The 19,499-nt window shown below is 43.4% G+C and overlaps 2 protein-coding genes across 7 annotated transcripts in view; both read left to right on the top strand.

The window, feature by feature from the left end:
- LOC116939346 (anoctamin-8-like) overlaps positions 1 to 3,735 on the top strand; it is a 48,095-nt gene extending 44,360 nt beyond the window's left edge. For all 3 annotated transcript variants that reach the window (XM_032947579.2, XM_032947578.2, XM_032947577.2), the window contains 3 exons: positions 1,008 to 1,139; positions 2,659 to 2,769; positions 2,889 to 3,735. In XM_032947579.2, coding sequence (XP_032803470.2) covers positions 1,008 to 1,139; positions 2,659 to 2,769; positions 2,889 to 3,011 — 366 coding nt within the window. In that variant the 3' untranslated portion in view covers positions 3,012 to 3,735. The remainder of the gene's footprint in view (positions 1 to 1,007; positions 1,140 to 2,658; positions 2,770 to 2,888) is intronic.
- Positions 3,736 to 4,158: 423 nt separating this feature from the next.
- The window catches only part of ATG14 (autophagy related 14), a 29,497-nt gene continuing 14,156 nt past the window's right edge, over positions 4,159 to 19,499 (top strand). For 2 of the 4 annotated variants that reach the window (XM_032947581.2, XM_032947580.2), the window contains exons 1-5: positions 4,159 to 4,474; positions 7,747 to 7,809; positions 9,500 to 9,542; positions 10,673 to 10,754; positions 15,210 to 15,447. In XM_032947581.2, the coding sequence (XP_032803472.1) occupies positions 4,251 to 4,474; positions 7,747 to 7,809; positions 9,500 to 9,542; positions 10,673 to 10,754; positions 15,210 to 15,447 (650 nt within the window). In that variant the 5' untranslated portion in view covers positions 4,159 to 4,250. The remainder of the gene's footprint in view (positions 4,475 to 7,746; positions 7,810 to 9,499; positions 9,543 to 10,672; positions 10,755 to 15,209; positions 15,448 to 19,499) is intronic. The other 2 variants (XM_032947583.2, XM_032947582.2) reach the window with 1 other exon arrangement.

Here is a 19,499-nt window from a genome sequence, read left to right as displayed (position 1 = left end):
CTTTAATTTCTGCACTTGAGTGGCTATAGTAATTGGGTTCAGTTATTAAATAATACACATCGCAACTTTTTGATTTAAAGCACATCACAACTAATTACTAATCTACAACTCATTACTAATCATAACAATTGACTGATTACTAATCTATTATATAATTACAATACCCCCCTCCGCCTCAAATCACTGCACGTGAATGGGTTAAATGATGACGGCACCCTGCTGCTCTATATAAAACCGGGAGCAAGTGAGGGCTTCACCATTCTGGCGAATTGCCCGATGATGCTGGATGTAATTACCAGCGAAACGTCGTACTCAAAAATTGTAAATGTTGTGGATTCACTCTTCAACACACCGGTGGGCTAAAGTAGTGAACTATTTGTCTTTTGTCAACGTGACACTTTTTTACTGATTGGCCGTGTTGGGTGGTGGAGGGTTATGACACATTTATAAATAACGCGATCTAACCTTAAAGAAATGAGTTGCCGCTGTGGTACAATGGTCGTTAGCAGTTGGCACACTGGAGGTCGACGTTCGATTTCCTGGCGCGGCAGTTGAAGCAATGGAAAAATATCCTAAAATACAGTGTGTGGTTTGCCGATCTGTAACTATCAAGCAAATACAGTATATTAGGTGGCTGTTAGGCATGAATTATGTTTCGAATAAAAAGATTAAGGATAATTCTAGGACTATTTTGGCATTTTTATTAGTTTCATATAATCATTTACATTACGTTGTGATTCAAAATGTACCCGTGCTGTGATGATAACACCTTCAAATCAATGCACGAAAATGTTTTGAATCATTCACATTTTTGGGATATTTAATATTAATCCAAAATTCTGGAACACATTGCTGGGAAATCTGGCATGTCCTCCTATTGGCTTAGGACCATGACTGTCGACGAGTACTGTTGCTCATTAAAGCAGGAAGACACTTTGACTTGACTGCTATGCACCTGTTTCTGTTCCCCGTCATCGTGAGCATGTCTTTTGTTGTCGTACAACCAGAATATCATGGAGGCAATGGGTGTGATCGCCATTGTGGTGAACTGTGCACTCATTAGCAAGGGTGGCCACCTGGAGAGGCTGTTTCCCTGGTTGCCGATCAACACCTCTGTGCTGCTGGTTGTGGCTTTGGAGGTGAGTCGCACGACGTACACACTGCTCGGTGGCTTTGCGAATGCTCACCTTTATAGATTACGTTTTTATTATTCCTATATCTTGTTACTGGCAAAGGAGGTCTCATAATATAAATGCTCACCCCGAGCCCTCAATACTCTGATAGTGCGCTGTTTTTGAGTTGTACGCCTTTTGGCGTCTTCTGGTTCAACACCAATGGAGACTAAGCTCTAAGAAAAGCCGTCTCGGGTGTGGACTAATCATATTTAAGGACAGTGCATATTATTATCAGAGTTGTCTTTTTTGTTTGCATTTTGACTGCTTGTGTTGTGGTTATTGCAAACATGATGCCTTGAATAAAGGTGTCAGTTTTTGTGCCAGTTAAAAGGGTAAAACCTATTCCTATATCTTGTTACTGGCAAAGGAGGTCTCATAATATAAATGCTCACCCCGAGCCCTCAATACTCTGATAGTGCGCTGTTTTTGAGTTGTACGCCTTTTGGCGTCTTCTGGTTCAACACCAATGGAGACTAAGCTCTAAGAAAAGCCGTCTCGGGTGTGGACTAATCATATTTAAGGACAGTGCATATTATTATCAGAGTTGTCTTTTTTGTTTGCATTTTGACTGCTTGTGTTGTGGTTATTGCAAACATGATGCCTTGAATAAAGGTGTCAGTTTTTGTGCCAGTTAAAAGGGTAAAACCTATTCCTAGATTACGTTTTGTGATGAGTCTCTGCTTGTGATTGTGTCATTTTCCAGCACCCAATGGTTGTCAAAGTCAACGTCATGTCCTGCTCTAATGAGCACTAAGACGTTGCTCAAATCCTAGTTACTCACTGAGCCAGTTATGGAAATTCCACTTTCCTATGGGTGGGGCAAGCGTATCTATAGGACAAATACTTGACTTCCCCACAACGTGGTATTCATTATTTTGACTCCAGAGGAATAATAGACTGAGTCAACCCCAACCTGGAATTGAACTTGCGACCTTATGATTGCCAGCTGCTCGTTCTACTGCAGCCACTTGTTCACAAATAGTAGTTGAATTTTTATTTAAAGCTTTCGTGACTGCAGTAATTCATATTCTTAGCTCTTTCGGTAAAGTCACGTTGAAGGGAAACAATAAAATAATAATAAATATATAAATATTGCATTGTTTTAATATTATTTTATTGTTTCCCTTCAACGTGACTTTACCGAAAGAGCTAAGAATATAATAAATATATAAATATTACATTATTTTAATATTATTTTATTGTTTCCCTTCAACGTGACTTTACCGAAAGAGCTAAGAATATGAAATAGTAGTTGGTTAAGGTAACAGTCCTGCATTTGTCTGCTCACGCCACTGATTGCAGAATGGTCTTTTCTATAGGGAGCTCTAGAAAGCCTCTATATATATTCAACAGTTAACTACGGTATAATTTGCCTTACATTTCTATACATTTCTAAGCAAGGCCTCAGGGTTCCCTCTTCAATCTCTTGTACGCTATATACTGATGTGTTTCTGTGCTGTGTGGGTGTCTGGTGTTTGTGCAGCACTTTGCATTGCTTATTAAGTACGTGATCCACATGGCAATTCCCGACATCCCTTATTGGGTGTTGGAGCGAATGGCACAGCTAGAGTTCCAGAGGAGGGAAGCATTGAAGGTACCCTACATCAGTAACCGCTGCATATCCATTTGCAAAGTGATTATTGTAAATAGCAGCGTTGTTGTAAGTCAAGATTAAGCCAGAAGTTTAAATGAAGTACCTGTATGGTGTCTTAGCATCAGGAGATGCAGGAAATGGTGGACCAGGAGCATCAGGATGGAGACTCTCTGAAGGAGCAAACCAGCCAGGAAACCTTGGTGAAGAGAAGAGCTGAAGCACACGGAGAACATACCACCTAACAGCTGAAATGGCATCCACATGCGAGCCATATTAAAACATGATTTATGTGTAGCGCACACAGTTTTCGTCCACTCAGAGGGATAATTATTCATAAGCATGGGAAACCACAGACACGTGGAAACGCAGCCAGAACCGGTGCTAACAATTGCCAAGTTTTGTCGTCCTCGATGGGGATGTTTGGCCAACTTCATTATCGAGTGTGGGAAGAAGCCACCCTCGGGCATCTGCCACGTGACTGGGGATGCTTCGTCGTTCCGGTTGCCACCTGTCCGGGTTTAATCCTGGAATTGGGATTTGTGTTTGGGTGGCAGGAATCGATTTGTTTCGGGATCTGGTGGTGTTGCGTTCAATTATCAAGGCTATGGGTTGGCAACCTGTGGCTCCGGAATCACGTGCGGATCTTTAAGGACTGCTTCGTGACGGTATTCACATGCATTGCAACTCTTGACATATTGAGGTTTTTTTTTGTTACCGAATTCAAATTTTAAAAAAATGGCTCTTGTTATTTCGGTTGCCGACTCCTGATCTTGGCTGACAGGAATATGTATGGGTGTGGTTTATGGGAAAGGTGTAAACCTTGCTCTTCGTGTCTCTACACCTCTGGGTCGGCACCCAGGACGTCACACATACTCAGGGCTCCCACACCGGGACACCTGGACATCTGTGAAGAAGAGCCTCATAGCTCATGGCATTTCTCCACTCGAAATAAAGATTCTGACACTGTTTTCGGGGTTGATCCTTCTTATATTTTTGGCGGTGGCGTCATTAGGAGCGAGCTATGGTGAACTTGTTTTTAGCTTGTTGTTTGTGCACCACTGCCAACGCAGACGCAGCAGCAACAGCACTAAATAAGAACCTGCACATAGTACGCGCCGTCTCAGCCACGCTCGCCGGTGACGTCACCGCAACCCATCCACGCGGGTGACGTCACCCACTACACTTTCGGCCGGTGACGTCGACGCGAGGCTGCTACCGCGGGCGACGTCACCGCAAATTTCCGTCTCGCGGCAACAACAAAAGCATCACGTGACGAGGAGGGTGTCGATGCGCGCGCGTCGCGATTGGTGGGGCGGGGGGGGTACCAGCTCGGGGCCGGGTCACGTGCCGGCGCGTTAGCCAATGGCTAGGAGGAGGAGGAGTAGAGGGGGGCGCCCGCCGCCCGGGTGTGGTGGTGGTGGGGGGCAGCAGCAGCAGCAGGAGGAGGAAGAAGTGAAACGACGCTGGGGGAAGCTCTGGCGATGGCGACGGGAGGAGCACGGGGAGCGGGAGGCGAAGGAGGTGGCGGAGGCGCGCGATTCGCGCAGCGGCCACCGCGGCCCCCGGCGCCGCACGGGCCGCCCCTGGCCATCTCCGTGGCCGTGGAGCGATGCCCGCTGTGCAGCAGCTCGCGGCGGCGTCTCACGTGCGCCGCGTGCGTGCACAAGGGCGACTTCTCGTACATGGACGGCAAGGGGGACGAGAGGTGCGCCGCGACGAGACAAAGGCGGCCGCGGCCGCGGCGCGAGGAGTGGATGCGCGCGTGCGCGGTGTGCGAATGGGTGGTTCGCGTGTGAGGCGAGCTGTTGGGGGTGCAGGGGCGAGGCGAGACGAAGTTGCGGCGTGAGGAGGCGTGAAATGTGACGAGGTGTGATCGACGCCAGTGTGTGATGAAGAAGCGTGAGGAGTGACGAGTAGCGGTGGCGTAGTGCTTTGAGCGCAACGCTGTGCCACGAACCCGGCGGCCCGAGTTCCGAGTCTCGCTCACGGCCACCAACACCACCAGTGACGATTGTCTGAACCGGTCCCTGGGCCTTCCCTAGGTCGACTCGGCCTCAAATGAGTACCTGGTGCGGTGTGTAAACATCTCCGCTGGGGAGACAAAGGCGGCCGAGCGTCGTTGTGGTCACCCACCCCTTCGTGAGCCGCTCCGGCGTTGATAGGTGCTCCCGAACGGCACTTGCCTCCTCAACAGTCTGTTGTGGAGTGACGAGGCATGAGACGCGAGTGACTTTGGTGTGAGAAGTGGTGCGAGACGAGGTGTGACGAGATGAGGTGTTGCGACGTCAGGTTTCGTGTGCGTGAGGTGTGTGGCGACTTCCCCTTTCGTTACTGCCACGAAGTGTGGTGGGATGCGATGATGTAAAACATCGCCGCTAGGGAGACAAAGGCGGCCGGGCGTGGTACCAGGCCACTTCGTCCTGTGCCGTGTCGGCCTTCATAGGTGCTCGCTAAAAGCACTTGGCCCCAACATTCTGTTGACGCTATACGGGGGGGGGGGGGGTTATCTTTGTCTTTGTGTGATGAGGTAAGTGACAGCGGTGAAATGTGGGGTGTGGAGAGTGTAAGCGATGGTACAGGAGATGTGTGCGGCCTGTTTGCTGCGTGTGATGTGACGAGGTTGTGGGTTGTGAAGCTGACTGCGCGGTCATCTGGACCTAATCGCAACAAACACGGGTGTTGCGTGAATTGAGTTGGTGGTATGCCCGCTATGTACTCTGACGTGAGCACTGAGTGTGTGTTGTGTTTTGTGTGTGTGAGAAACATTTACTTTTGGCGTGTTTTGTCTCACGAGGGTGATACCTTTAAATGTTCGACGCGCGATTATTTTTGTCTGGCATTTCTTGATGTATACGCGTGACAGGTGTGTAAAAGCATCAACAAGTGTATAGTCACAATGTTCATTTAAACACGTGGAGCACGCGTGGAGCTCTGATGTTGTCAGATTGCCATGGCTTTCCAAGAAAACATGAAATGACATGGCTTCTAATCACATTTTGTATATCAGTGGAGCACTATAAAATAGCTTCGTTTGTGTTAATAATGACGCCTAAATGTATCAGTTGAACATATCGTAGAGAACACAGTGCTATATCTTTTATGTAAAATCACTTGCAAGTTAATGTAAACATTGCCAATGTTTACATATCTACCACTTGGAATACCACACATCTGATCATTCGAGCAAATCAGTCGTTATATTAAAATATTGCTGTGCCCTTATTTTGTTATTTAGTTAAATATTTCTACTTTCGTGCCACGTACTGTACTACTAAAAAGAGATGCCGCGTAGGGTGATTATATATTTTTTATAGCTTGTGTTATGCAATGTGCATGTTGTGATGTTTGACTTTAGTCTCCTATATGGATGGATATGGTAACTCCTCCACACAGCTGTGTGGTTTATTGCTGTCAAAAGAATTGCTGAGTTATTATTTTGTGAAACTCCAGTCCAATATTAGACATTTGATCCAAATGGAAAGTGGATGTGTCACTACGACAAAAATTGTTGAAATACTTCCATTCTTATTTTTAACTGTTGTCATTAAAGGGATGTTCTTTCCTAAATGAGGGTAGCTGGGAATGTACAGGCTCGTGACAACAAGTTGGAGCAGATGTGCCTATATTTTTAACAAAAATGAGACGTTTTTATTTTAGGCTGAAGACAATAACTACGACCCCCTTACTACAATCGAAACGTCTCAAATTAAAATATAAGCTGTGTGTGTGTGTACACGCATCTCTCTGTGCATTTTGTGCAACTCTTAATCTGCAGCCTTTTCAGCTGCGCTTCCTCTTGTTTGTGGGGTCGCGCCAATCATTGAGTCGTTCTATATTGTCTGCAGATCAGTCCTTTCTGTTGTTTACTAAAATCTTCCTAATGTTCATGGTGGCCCCGATGTTGTTATCCACAGTACTGTTGTCAGTCCTGTGGGTACGGTGCAACTTCACCAGAATAGTGCATCTTGTCTGTGGTAATGCTGTGAACATACAGAAAAATTTAAGGGCACTCAACGTTCATCGGACTGACTGAATAATAATGGTTGATTAGGACGATGGTTGTCATAGTAACTTGTATAGCATCTAAATTTGAGCAGACCTCACGACACTGTAAGAGACGGCCACAAATCTAAGCTGTATAATTATTTGTCTGTTAATGCCTCTTACCATTCTTTTTTTGGGGTTGTGGGGGATATTTAAATGTTTCTGTGATGTTTTTTTTAACCTCTTCCTTACCCAACTCCTGATATGTATGATTTTCTCCTCTCCACTCGCTGATTTTTTTTCGGAACTTGGACTATTTCCTCAGTTTTCACTTTTAAATAATAATGCCATTTCATAGTTGATAAAATGTGGGCATAGTAGTATTTTTCACCCATTTGGATATTCGAGAATTAATAGTATATTTGTATATGTGACCAACAACCAATGATAATTTATTATTTCACAAAAAAGACAAACGTTGAACGCAAGATAAATTACAAAAGCTAAACAATAGTATTGTACAGATTTGCTCATAAATAAACAATTTGAAGGGTCATTACTTAAAAACACAGCATCATATGTATAGTTATGGCAGGTAGTAAAGTTTTGTCATGATCAGGGGTTGGCAACCAAAATTCAGTAACAAACTGGGAATTAACAAATACATTTCATGTAATTCTTTGTGTAGTCATTCATTTATGAAATAACCAACTCCAGACGTAAGAAACCTGGTTTCATTACGGTTTCCTGAAACCCAGATTCAAACCCAGGATTTTAGCAGCGCTGGTTCAGCGCTGCGACCTCATTCAATTTAAAGCTCGAAGTTGATAATCACATTATTTGCATGGGGGTTTACATGAGCAATAAGGAGAGTGCCGAATAATTAGATTCCTACATATAGTAAATATGATTAATACATATGTAAAACCATTTTATTGTTTTAGCGGATTGAATTTATATTGTAAAATGTGTTTTGTGCCTGTATCTTTACAGCTATTTCAAGAAGCAAGGGAAACTGAACATCGCAAAAAAAGAGAAGCAACAATATCAGGAAAAGTAAGGGGCACAAGTGACTTAGTTATACGTTTTACTATTTATACAGCTGCACATTCAAAGCACATGGGCTGAACGATCCTATAAATGCATTAAGAAAATTGATTGACATGATAATTCCTCCGCAACATTATTTGAAAGTAAACCCCCGATCAACCGTGGTGACTTACCAACCAACATAGGGCAGTCCCATAGCTGCAGTCCCATAGCTGCTGTCCCATAGCTGCTATCCCATAGCTGCTATCCCATAGCTGCTATCCCATAGCTGCAGTCCCATAGCTGCTATCCCATAGCTGCTATCCCATAGCTGCAGTCCCATAGCTGCTATCCCATAGCTGCTGTCCCATAGCTGCTGTCCCATAGCTGCAGTCCCATAGCTGCTGTCCCATAACTGCTATCCCATAGCTGCTATCCCATAGCTGCTATCCTATTGCTGCTGTCCCATAGCTGCTATCCTATTGCTGCTGTCCCATAGCTCCTATCCCATAGCTGCAGTCCCATAGCTGCTATCCCGTAGCTGCTATCCCATAGCTGCAGTCCCATAGCTCCTATCCCATAGCTGCTATCCCATAGCTGCAGTCCCATAGCTGCTATCCCGTAGCTGCTATCCCATAGCTGCAGTCCCATAACTGCAGTCCCATAGCTGCTATCCCATAGCTGATATCCCATAGCTGCAGTCCCATAACTGCAGTCCCATAGCTGCTATCCCATAGCTGCAGTCCCATAACTGCAGTCCCATAGCTGCTATCCCATAGCTCCAGTCCCATAGCTGCTATCCCATAGCTGCTGTCCAGTGTTGACTCAACCTTGTCATAGGGGTAGTAATTTTATTTTTCTTTAACATTCTCTTAAGAGCAATTACCAGTACATTTGTTATCTGTGGATTTTCTTAAATAAGTGTGCCCTATATGAAGACAGCAACCCATTATACTGGTAGGAACGAAGTTGTAAACTGAGTGTACCAGCCTGCAATAGATTAATGTGTCCGTCCGTCCCCTTTCAATACTTTAACGAAGTGAAATCTCGTGCTGTTGGGTGTAAAATCAGCAATAGACAGCGCAGAGACTTGTCCTACCAGCCCACCCTGCAGGGACCTGTTATAACAATGCTCGAAGATTGTGAAGTCGGTTTAAAATAAAGCTATGAATGCCTAGGGGTGTCACGGGGATGCAGTGCGAGCACAATCTGCTATGAATTCAATTCTCGGCCACGGCAAACATAAGTGATGAGTGATACCTGCACCATTCCTAGACCTTCCTTTAACTAGGAATCCGTATATGTATTCATACTGGAGGAATCTGAGGAGCTATAAAGGTCTTTTTGACAGATGTCCAGTATTCACAGATGTCCAGCATGGTGAAGTGGATCATACAACTGCCATGTCTGTCGTGGTGTGGGGAGGCCTTTATCCAAATGTGGACAAAGAGCTAGGTGCATGTCAAGCAACAGGACTCATTTTAACTCATCCTGCATAGTGTGCGTTTCACTGGTATCCACCAGCCTCTGTCCTCCAGCTGTGTATGGCTGTGATGTTATGCCGATGGCAGGAGCATTGTTAACCTATCACAGCTGACTTAGTGTGATATATTTTGCATAAATCAGAGTGCTGTGGTAATAATGCCAATGTGTATGAGTTGCAGCATGACTGAGTAGCTGCTTGGTTACATGCTGTCTTTGTGTTTGGCATTGGCAGGGTTCGTGAGGTGGCTGAGGCTCAGAGACAAAAGGAAAAGTTGGTGCGTAATGAAGCTGTACAAATCCATCCAAAACACCTTCCAAATGTGTTTTATTTCTATGCTGCATAATGTATTCCTATCGCCTGGAGGAGTGGTTCTCAACCTTTTATGGCTACTCAAATCTGGATTGTACCCCCTTGTTGATTTTGGTTTCAACCCAGTGCCTGACTCAACATGGTTCTGAGAAATACATTTATGAATAATGAACATCAATATTTTAACCAATTGTCCATTTTGTGAGGTTTCCTAACTAGTTAGTTACTGCAAGCGAATAAAAATAAATGCAATGGACGCTCTGCATGCATGGCATAATTTGTTCACACTCGCTGGTTACTCTTGGAAACCGCATTGTATACGATCAATGAGTTTTTAAATGTATTTTATATATTTCTAGGTTACCGTATGGATTTTAATGTTACTGCAGTTATTTAATTTTGGCAGTTTCATACATGATTATTCACCAATGACTCATGTATTATATAATTTCGCACATTTGTAAATCACCTCACGTACCCCCTGGGACATTGCCACGTACGGCTAGTGGTTCGCGTACCCCTGGTTGAGATCCACTGGTTTGGAGGGCCAATCTGTACCTGGAATTGGTCTATCTTTATTGTCTCCTTTACTCGCTCATATGTTCTGTCACGTTTGAATTGTTGGAATCTGTTGTCTCATATTCTTTGGGTCTTTCGGGAAAGCCACGTAGATGAAACAAATAGTCTCATGGTATGTTTCCTTTGTATTGCCTGTCTCAATTGTATTATATGTCTTGTTTTTTCCATTACCATAGATGTACACGACATATAATTGGAATAAATTGATGATCGATATTTTTTCCCAACCTATCTTGTTGACACCTGCTCTTTTACTTTGAGCATATTCTCTTGGCACCGGGTAAACCCCCTACAACACCAGGGCCCGGTGTCTTATCGGGGCCACTTGCTGGTGGTTTTGCTTGGGAAAAAAAGATTATCTATTCAATCCACTAAAATACTCTATATGCAAAATTTTAAACGTGTATCATGAGTGAAATAATTTATTATAATTTGACTCGATGCTTAGGTACAAAAAACGAATGTGGATCTATGTTTATGCCAATGACCACATGTGTCCCCGTGTGGTCTTCATAGAAGTGGGAGATCCTTTGCTGTAAGAGCCGGATTGATCTGCTCAAGAGGGCAATCGATCAAGTGAAGAAAGACACCTTGATTGGTGAGTCACGATCTGATGTGATTTGGGACCTGGCGGTTTGGTACACATAACATACATTTTAATTTATATTTCATACAAATTCAACTGCGTTTCAAAACATGCATTGCAATGTTTAAAGGGAGGTATATAAAGTGAGGTGCAAGTGAAAACACTTAAGATTGGTGACAGTCACAGGCAGAGGAGAAGAGGAAGGTCTTGAGCCTTGACTGTAGTAGAGGCAGGGCGTTGGTAGCACAGATGGTTGGGGGGAGGAAGAGAAGGACTACTCAAAATATCAGGACATCAGGTGGCTAAAGCACAGTGAGTTGATAAAGTGTGGAACTGCCTGAGATCAATCCTAGCCTGGCAAAAACCATGTGGCAATGCCAGATAACTTAAGTTTATTCTGTTTTTACTCTGTTTGGATTGGCTATCTGAACATGAGCTGGTGCAACATTAGTCTCCAGCATGACATTAATGCCTATGAAGCATGTGCTCAGCTATACTAAGGCGCAATTCTGTATTGCTAAGTCTTTTTTTAAACTCTGCCCATGCTGTCAAAAGGGCCACACCAGTATTTAAATGTACCATGCAACAGCAAGGTGCAGTTGTTTGAACCCCACGTGACTTCAGTCATTACCACTGGGATTTGGCTGCTGCAGAAACACATGGGAGACATTGCTTTGACCTCATAGCGTTAAGGATGGCGTTTTAACTGTAGGTACTCTCATGCCCTTGAGCACACAATTGCAAACCGATCAAGTTTACCTTTATTCTTAGTTTTTTCGGTAAAGTCACGTTGAAGAGAAACAACAAAAGAACAAAATATATATAAAACAATAAAAAATTCTCACGACGTTTCGACCATAACTCAAACGGTCATCATCAGGTGTGTCGGTTTGCATAAATTTATTTTGAAAACGGCATATTTATTTGTTTATATAAAAATAACGTTTGCGTCACGCGCAACGATTGGCTGTTTGCCAGGACTAGTCCATCTATTTTTTGAAAAGAGGAGGGGGGAGACGAAATTTGTTTTTATGTATGCTGTCTGAAAGCCACTGTAAGCGTGAACAATCAATCAAGAACTGAAATGATTTATCAAATCTTTCCAATGATTGCTAAGATAGAATCCATCTTCTCGGTTGAAATTGTCTCTGTGTTTGTATATGTGGATAGCCTCATGAACGAATCTCTCATGGAAGCCAGATGGCTTACAAAGAACCTCCGTCTTGGAAAAGTCAATGGCATGTGAGCCTACTGAATTAGAACAATGATCTGCTACGGCCGAGGTGTTGGTCCTACCGTGTTTAAGGTCTGCTTTATGTTCACGAATGCGGTCCGAGATATGGCGTTTGGTTTCTCCAATGTAACTACTACCACAGAGGCAACTTAGTTTGTAGACACCAGGGTATTGTATGTCCGGAATCACATCAATAATGTCCACATCGGATTGGGAACATGTAGACAATATGACTGCCTCTTCAGCTGCTACTATGTCGACCAAATGTAAGGAAAACCTGATTTCCAAATTTAACCTCCTATTCAACAAAAGACCGGACCCACACACCAAAAAGTTAGACGTTAATAAAGTCGTAATTAATCGCAGTAACAGTTCTATTTCCGATGGTCTGAAATCCGTTTTAGCTAAAGGTCTAAACTTTGCAGTCACACCTAAACACATACCAGTTAATGATATAATTGCCCAAGTAGACGTTGCTTTCAGGGGCCTGGGTCACATCGCTGCAGACGTAGCAAGATCTGAAATCGCTGCAACCCTCAAAAACGCTAAGATGCCAGCTAGCAACCTCAGCAAAGATGAGCGTTTTGAATTATATAAATTAAAAAAGAGGAATGATATTGTAGTTCTCTCAGCTGACAAAGGCAATGCTACTGTTATCATGGATAAAATAGAATACAACAACAAAATTAAAGAATTACTCGACGATGGTAGTTATACAAAAATAAAAAGAGATCCCACCAACAGCCTCGTCACACAAACCAACAAAATAATTTCTGATTCAACCGCATTAATTGATCAATCTAAACAGTTTTCGTTGAAACCTTCTGCTGCCAGGCCACCAAGATTATACGGCTTACCAAAAATACATAAAGTTGATACACCTCTTCGTCCCATAGTCTCTACTATCAGCTCCCCCACCTACAAACTAGTTCGTTTTTTGTCTGAAATCCTGCGTCCTTTCACTGGAAAGACCACCTCTGCGGTACAAAATTCTACTCACCTGGTATCAACAATCAAGGGTATTTCCCTGTCCCCAGACGACCTGCTTGTCAGTTTTGATGTAGTTTCCTTATTCACCAAGGTTCCTGTACCTGACACCATTGCAATCATTGAAGACTTGGTTCATCAAGGACTAAACACTGAGGTACCCCCCCTGGTGAGACACTGTTTAACCAATACATACTTCACTTGGAATGGAACTTTCTACAAACAAACTGAGGGCACCCCAATGGGCTCCCCCCTTTCTCCAGTTATAGCTAACATTTTCATGGAGAAATTTGAGACTGACGCCATCCAGACTGCCACTCTGCGCCCAACCTTATGGAAGAGGTACGTGGATGACACTTTTGTCATCTGGCCACATGGCCGGCCTGCTCTAGACCAATTCTTCGACCACATCAATTCCATACACCCAGCCATCAGATTTACCATGGAAGTCGAAATAGATGGCAAGATACCTTTTTTGGATGTCCTAATTAAAAAGAGACCTGATGGTTCAATGAGCCACTCTGTCTACAGGAAAGCTACCCATACGGATGCTTATCTGAAACCGGATTCCCACCACCATCCATCACAGAAGAATTCTCTCATCAAGACTCTGTATCATAGAGCCCAATGCATATCCGACCAGGAACACATAAGCAGTGAACTCAAGCACGTACACCAAGCTCTTAGGGCTAATGGTTACTCCGACTATACAATCCGCAAAGCTATCACTCAAACCATGAAGAAGAACCCTCTTTAGGAGCCTTTCAAAACCATCACTTTACCCTACATTGCTGGGATCACAAAAAAGATCTCCAAAATCTTGAATAAACACAAGATCCAGGTCCGTTTCAACACATTACATAAAATCCGTGATCTGGTTCCGTCTGTAAAAGATGTGATTCCGGACATACAATACCCTGGTGTCTACAAACTAAGTTGCCTCTGTGGTAGTAGTTACATTGGAGAAACCAAACGCCATATCTCGGACCGCATTCGTGAACATAAAGCAGACCTTAAACACGGTAGGACCAACACCTCGGCCGTAGCAGATCATTGTTCTAATTCAGTAGGCTCACATGCCATTGACTTTTCCAAGACGGAGGTTCTTTGTAAGCCATCTGGCTTCCATGAGAGATTCGTTCATGAGGCTATCCACATATACAAACACAGAGACAATTTCAACCGAGAAGATGGATTCTATCTTAGCAATCATTGGAAAGATTTGATAAATCATTTCAGTTCTTGATTGATTGTTCACGCTTACAGTGGCTTTCAGACAGCATACATAAAAACAAATTTCGTCTCCCCCCTCCTCTTTTCAAAAAATAGATGGACTAGTCCTGGCAAACAGCCAATCGTTGCGCGTGACGCAAACGTTATTTTTATATAAACAAATAAATATGCCGTTTTCAAAATAAATTTATGCAAACCGACACACCTGATGATGACCGTTTGAGTTATGGTCGAAACGTCGTGAGAATTTTTTATTGTTTTATATATATTTTGTTCTTTTGTTGTTTCTCTTCAACGTGACTTTACCGAAAAAACTAAGAATATGAATTACTGCAGTCACAAAAGCTTTAAATCAAAAGTTTACCTTTATCAAGAAGAATAAGCTACCTCATGCACGTTTGTCTTGACTCTTGTGAAATGCCTCTATCTATGCCATTTATGACACAGAAAACAAACCAATATGTTCTAATAGTAATAATAAGGCAATAAACATGATTTTGAGGCCGGAAAATGCACAATTTTGAACACGGGATCACCTCCCATGTCTTGCATGTCACGTGACATCGCCATTATGCATGTGCAATCCACGCAGCCTTTTTTTAGACCAACAACTCAAAATAGTGGCTATATTTTTTGACAGTAGAAAGAAAATGAATAAAAAATGCATAAACTGTATATCATTGTTGGTGACATCAGTATGGGGTATAGCTGTCATTCCCCTATGTTGTCTTATGCCTCAGGGACTTTATATGGACAAGCTCTTCATGATCACTCTGGGGACTTTGACCTGCACTTACTTTTCTATCTATTGAGGTTTTAATCGTTTACAAATAGTATTAGAATCGATTGAATGTATTGCGATGTTTACCATTAAAATTGGGCGATAAAGAGCTGCGCATACCATTCTGTGGACGCATATTTTTCTACCCGCATGCAGTCCCTTGTTTGGGACACCCTTCTGCTCGTGTGGCCTCCATCTCTGTTGCCTGCGTGTGTGTGCATGCGTTCACCAGACAACGCTCACGTGCAGCGCCAACGGGATGAAAATGTGCGGAATGCCCTGCGTGCGCGCAAGCACGCCGAGAAAGAGGAGACGATGCGGCGCCGGTTAGGCCGCCGCCGGGACTGGCTCGAGCCACGGCTTCGCGAGCTGATTGAGCGCCTCAAGGCGCTGGGCACGGCGCGGCGCATGCACGTCCGTGAGCTCACCTCCTCCATCTTCCCACTCACCGAGGCCCTGCCACCCCAAGGGTATGTACGCTCACTCGCTGCGGGGGGGGGGGGGGGATGTAAGCGGAACAGGGCCAGCTGTCTTATGTGTGTGTGCACACGGACGTGTACATTGCGGAGCTGTTTGTGTGTGAGCAGAAAGTGTACGTGCACGTGTGAGCGGGATAGGATGTTTGTGCAGACGTGCGTGGATATGTGTACGTGCGTGCACATGATGGAGGGGGGGGGGTTTATTACTACCCTCCCTTACTGAGCACAGGCCCTGAGGCCAAAAATGCCAAAGGGCCAAACACAAGCGATCCTGTAAACATTTTAATGGATCAAAGTTGAAACGTTTCTTGAATTGAGCAAGGTTATGAATTCCCGCGGAAAAGGACAATGAGTGGGAATTCCCATGTTGGGCAGTGTGAGGGAAAAATCGCAAAGAGCAGTGTTTTTACTTGTGGTGTTGTTATTGAACACAGTATCAGAGAGTTTGGACATGTTTGTGCAGAATATCCTGAGGCCAAGTGCTCGTGCATTTGGCAACTTTTGGAAACAGGCAACATGCCTTGTTTGCCATAAATATGTAGATGGCAAATTAATGGCTCACTTATAATCCAAATTGTAATAAAATCAGAAAAGAATAACAAATTATCATTAACTTCAGTGTTATTTTAACATGTCCAGCTCTTATGCTATGTGTATTTACAGCCGTGGAAATTTGATTAATGACGAATAATTTGTGGTTGACTTTGTAAATTATATTGTGTAAAAAAAAATATTCAACTTTATTTCATCATTTTTTGTTGGAACTGAGCAATTTAGGATTACATTCTTCCCCAAAAACAGCATGTTATGGTGGATAAGAGTTCTAACATTCCTCTCAATTAGAGTGTCAAAGATATGAAGAGTATCCCAAACGACAGAGTTTATTTTTATCAACACACAGTTGGGGAGGTTCTGGCACATGAGAGTTTTACAAGCTGTGCATCTACATTTTTACAGCATTTGGAGGTGTAAACAACACTCCATGGAAATGTTAAGAACTTTGCTCAGGTTCTCAGACCCATGTAATATTGTAATCAGAACTTCAGTTGCCAATGTGGCTTTGAACATTTTTTGGGATGGGAAACCCCCACATTTATTAGGCTACTTGTGCCTCAACGACACCACAAAGAGCTGCCAGATTTGGAGAGGCCCTTTGCCAATGATATTAATTATGTCGAGACATGTTAGTTATTCCGTGGTATATTAGGGGTACACTGAATATCCAGTTTAAATTTGGATCTAGTAGGAATCTGGCAATCCTTTCATTCTGGCAGGACTGGTTTCGAAATGATGAGTAAGTACTGTTTAACACAAGAAAACGCACACTGACACCTATCTGAATGCAGTCACACCATCACCCCGCACATAAATCCACTCTCATCAAGACGCTCCATCATCGGGCTAAAAAAGTGTCAGATGGTGATAGTCTGAGAAGTGAAATTAAACATGTTAAAGAAGTGCTGCAATTGAATGGTTACAATGATGCACAAATAAACAGGGCATTGAATGCCAAAACCAAATTGAAACTGCCTAAGTAATTAAAACTATTAAAATACCATACATTGCGGGAGTAACTGATAAACTAGTCAGATGTTTGGAAAAACAAAACATCCGAGTCAGATTTGGCACGGCACATAAAATACAGAAATTAACATCTGGTACAAAAGATGTATTACTGAAGCTATCAACAAAGGGTGTGTACCGGATTAATTGCACTTGTGGCAAATGCTATGTTGAGCAAACAGGACGAATGATTAGCACGAGACAAAAAGAACACAACAGAAATATTAAATACTCCCAAATACAACTTTCAGCAGTAGCAGAACATGCGTGCCAACAAGGACACTCAATTGATTTTGATGTTGAAGTTCTGTGCAAAACTAGTTACTACTGGCCAAGACATAGATAATCTATCGAAATTGAGAGAAATACAAATATTAACCGTTCGGATAGCTATAGATTTAGTGCTGCTTGGAAGTGAATCATCAAATAATACATTGTTTAAATGCATGCCTAAACAGGTCACCATACGGCTATTATCGTACACACAATCGACAGGAAGTACAAGAACAATGAGCTCCCATAATGCACGTGTATAATATACGTTGAATACCATATTCATTAATCCCCCCCCCCACTTCGCGAAAGAAGAGCGCACAAGTGTTGTCATCACATCTACGCCTCTATTTAAGGAACGAATCAGGTGGACTTCTCCACAAATCTGGCTGTCGCCTGATGAAGCTAGTTGTAATTACTGGCGAAACGTCGTACTCAGATTGTAAATGTTGTGGCTTGGCTCTCCAACACACCGGTGTGCTGTACTGGTAACGAATTGACATGTTTTGTTTACATTAGACACCTTAATAATTGGCTGTGTCGGGTGGTGGCGGGTTTAATGACACATTTATATATTTACGCAATCTAACCCAAAAAAATGTCTTATGGATGATATTGGTCGCGAAAGCCTCTGTGTTAAACCGTGAGGTCAATTTAACACGCATGCTTTTGCGACCAATATGCAAACTCATTTAATAACCATCTTATCCAGCATGTAGTCTGTACTCATAACACATGGAGATTTGGGGTGGAGGTCAGTGGAGATAGGGGCCGAGCGGGTGAAATATTAAATGCACACAACATGGAATTTGTGAGATCGGCATATACACGCTATTACAATCATACATTAATTCTCACTACGAACTCAATTATGATTACATCTCCATTTTCCTCTCTAATATCTCTATTTGTAATATTTTCTCTCGATTGAATACATCTGCCTTCTAGCTCTTCTGAATACGTATACCTATTTTTATTAATACATTTCGCCACGCTCTTCCCATTTTCTACATGCAGCTTGATGCTCAATACAGCAGGAGGAGTTCTGACAAAGCAGGAGCTATTCCAACACAACGGGAGTTGGTTTTATATTGCGAGTAGGAGTCGATCCCACATAGCAGGGCCATCCCAAAACAGCAGGTGTCCTCTTGACAAAGACACAGTAGTGCCATCCCAACATAGCAGGACATAGGGTGATCTCAACACAGCGCATCACAGTTGGAGTTGTCACAACGCAGTGTGACATGAAGCTTTATAAAGGTGCTTCATAAGTGAGTTCCAGGCCATGCATAGAGCGGCGGAGACGGATGCAGTATGGAGATGTGGAATGTAAGATTTTGGAGATGTACGGAGTGAGAGAAGCCTAGATATGGCATGGAGATGTACGGAGTGAGAGAAGCCTAGATATGGCATGGAGATGAATGGAGTGAGAGAAGCCTAGACATGGCATGGAGATGAATGGAGTGAGAGAATCCTAGATATGGCATGGAGATGAATGGAGTGAGAGAAGCCTAGACATGGCATGGAGATGAATGGAGTGAGAAGCCTAGATATGGCATGGAGATGTACAGAGTGAGAGAAGCCTAGATATGGCATGGAGATGTACGGAGTGAGAGAAGCCTAGATATGGCATGGAGATGAATGGAGTGAGAGAAGCCTAGACATGGCATGGAGATGAATGGAGTGAGAGAAGCCTAGATATGGCATGGAGATGTACGGAGTGAGAGAAGCCTAGATATGGCATGGAGATGTATGGAGTGAGAGAAGCCTAGATATGGCATGGAGATGAATGGAGTGAGAGAAGCCTAGATATGGCATGGAGATGAATGGAGTGAGAGAAGCCTAGATATGGCATGGAGATGTACGGAGTGAGAGAAGCCTAGATATGGCATGGAGATGTACGGAGTGAGAGAAGCCTAGATATGGCATGGAGATGAATGGAGTGAGAGAAGCCTAGATATGGCATGGAGATGAATGGAGTGAGAGAAGCCTAGATATGGCATGGAGATGTTCGGAGTGAGAGAAGCCTAGACATGGCATGGAGATGTACGGAGTGAGAGAAGCCTAGATATGGCATGGAGATGTACGGAGTGAGAGAAGCCTAGATATGGCATGGAGATGTACGGAGTGAGAGAAGCCTAGATATGGCATGGAGATGAATGGAGTGAGAGAAGCCTAGATATGGCATGGAGATGTACAGAGTGAGA

This window comes from Petromyzon marinus, chromosome 6, assembly GCF_048934315.1.
Source record: "Petromyzon marinus isolate PM22_M1 ecotype Great Lakes invasive population chromosome 6, UKy_Petmar_22M1.pri1.0, whole genome shotgun sequence".
Taxonomy (NCBI): domain Eukaryota; kingdom Metazoa; phylum Chordata; class Hyperoartia; order Petromyzontiformes; family Petromyzontidae; genus Petromyzon; species Petromyzon marinus.
Note: the sequence above shows the minus strand (reverse complement) of the source record. Positions and strands in the feature narration are given on the sequence as shown.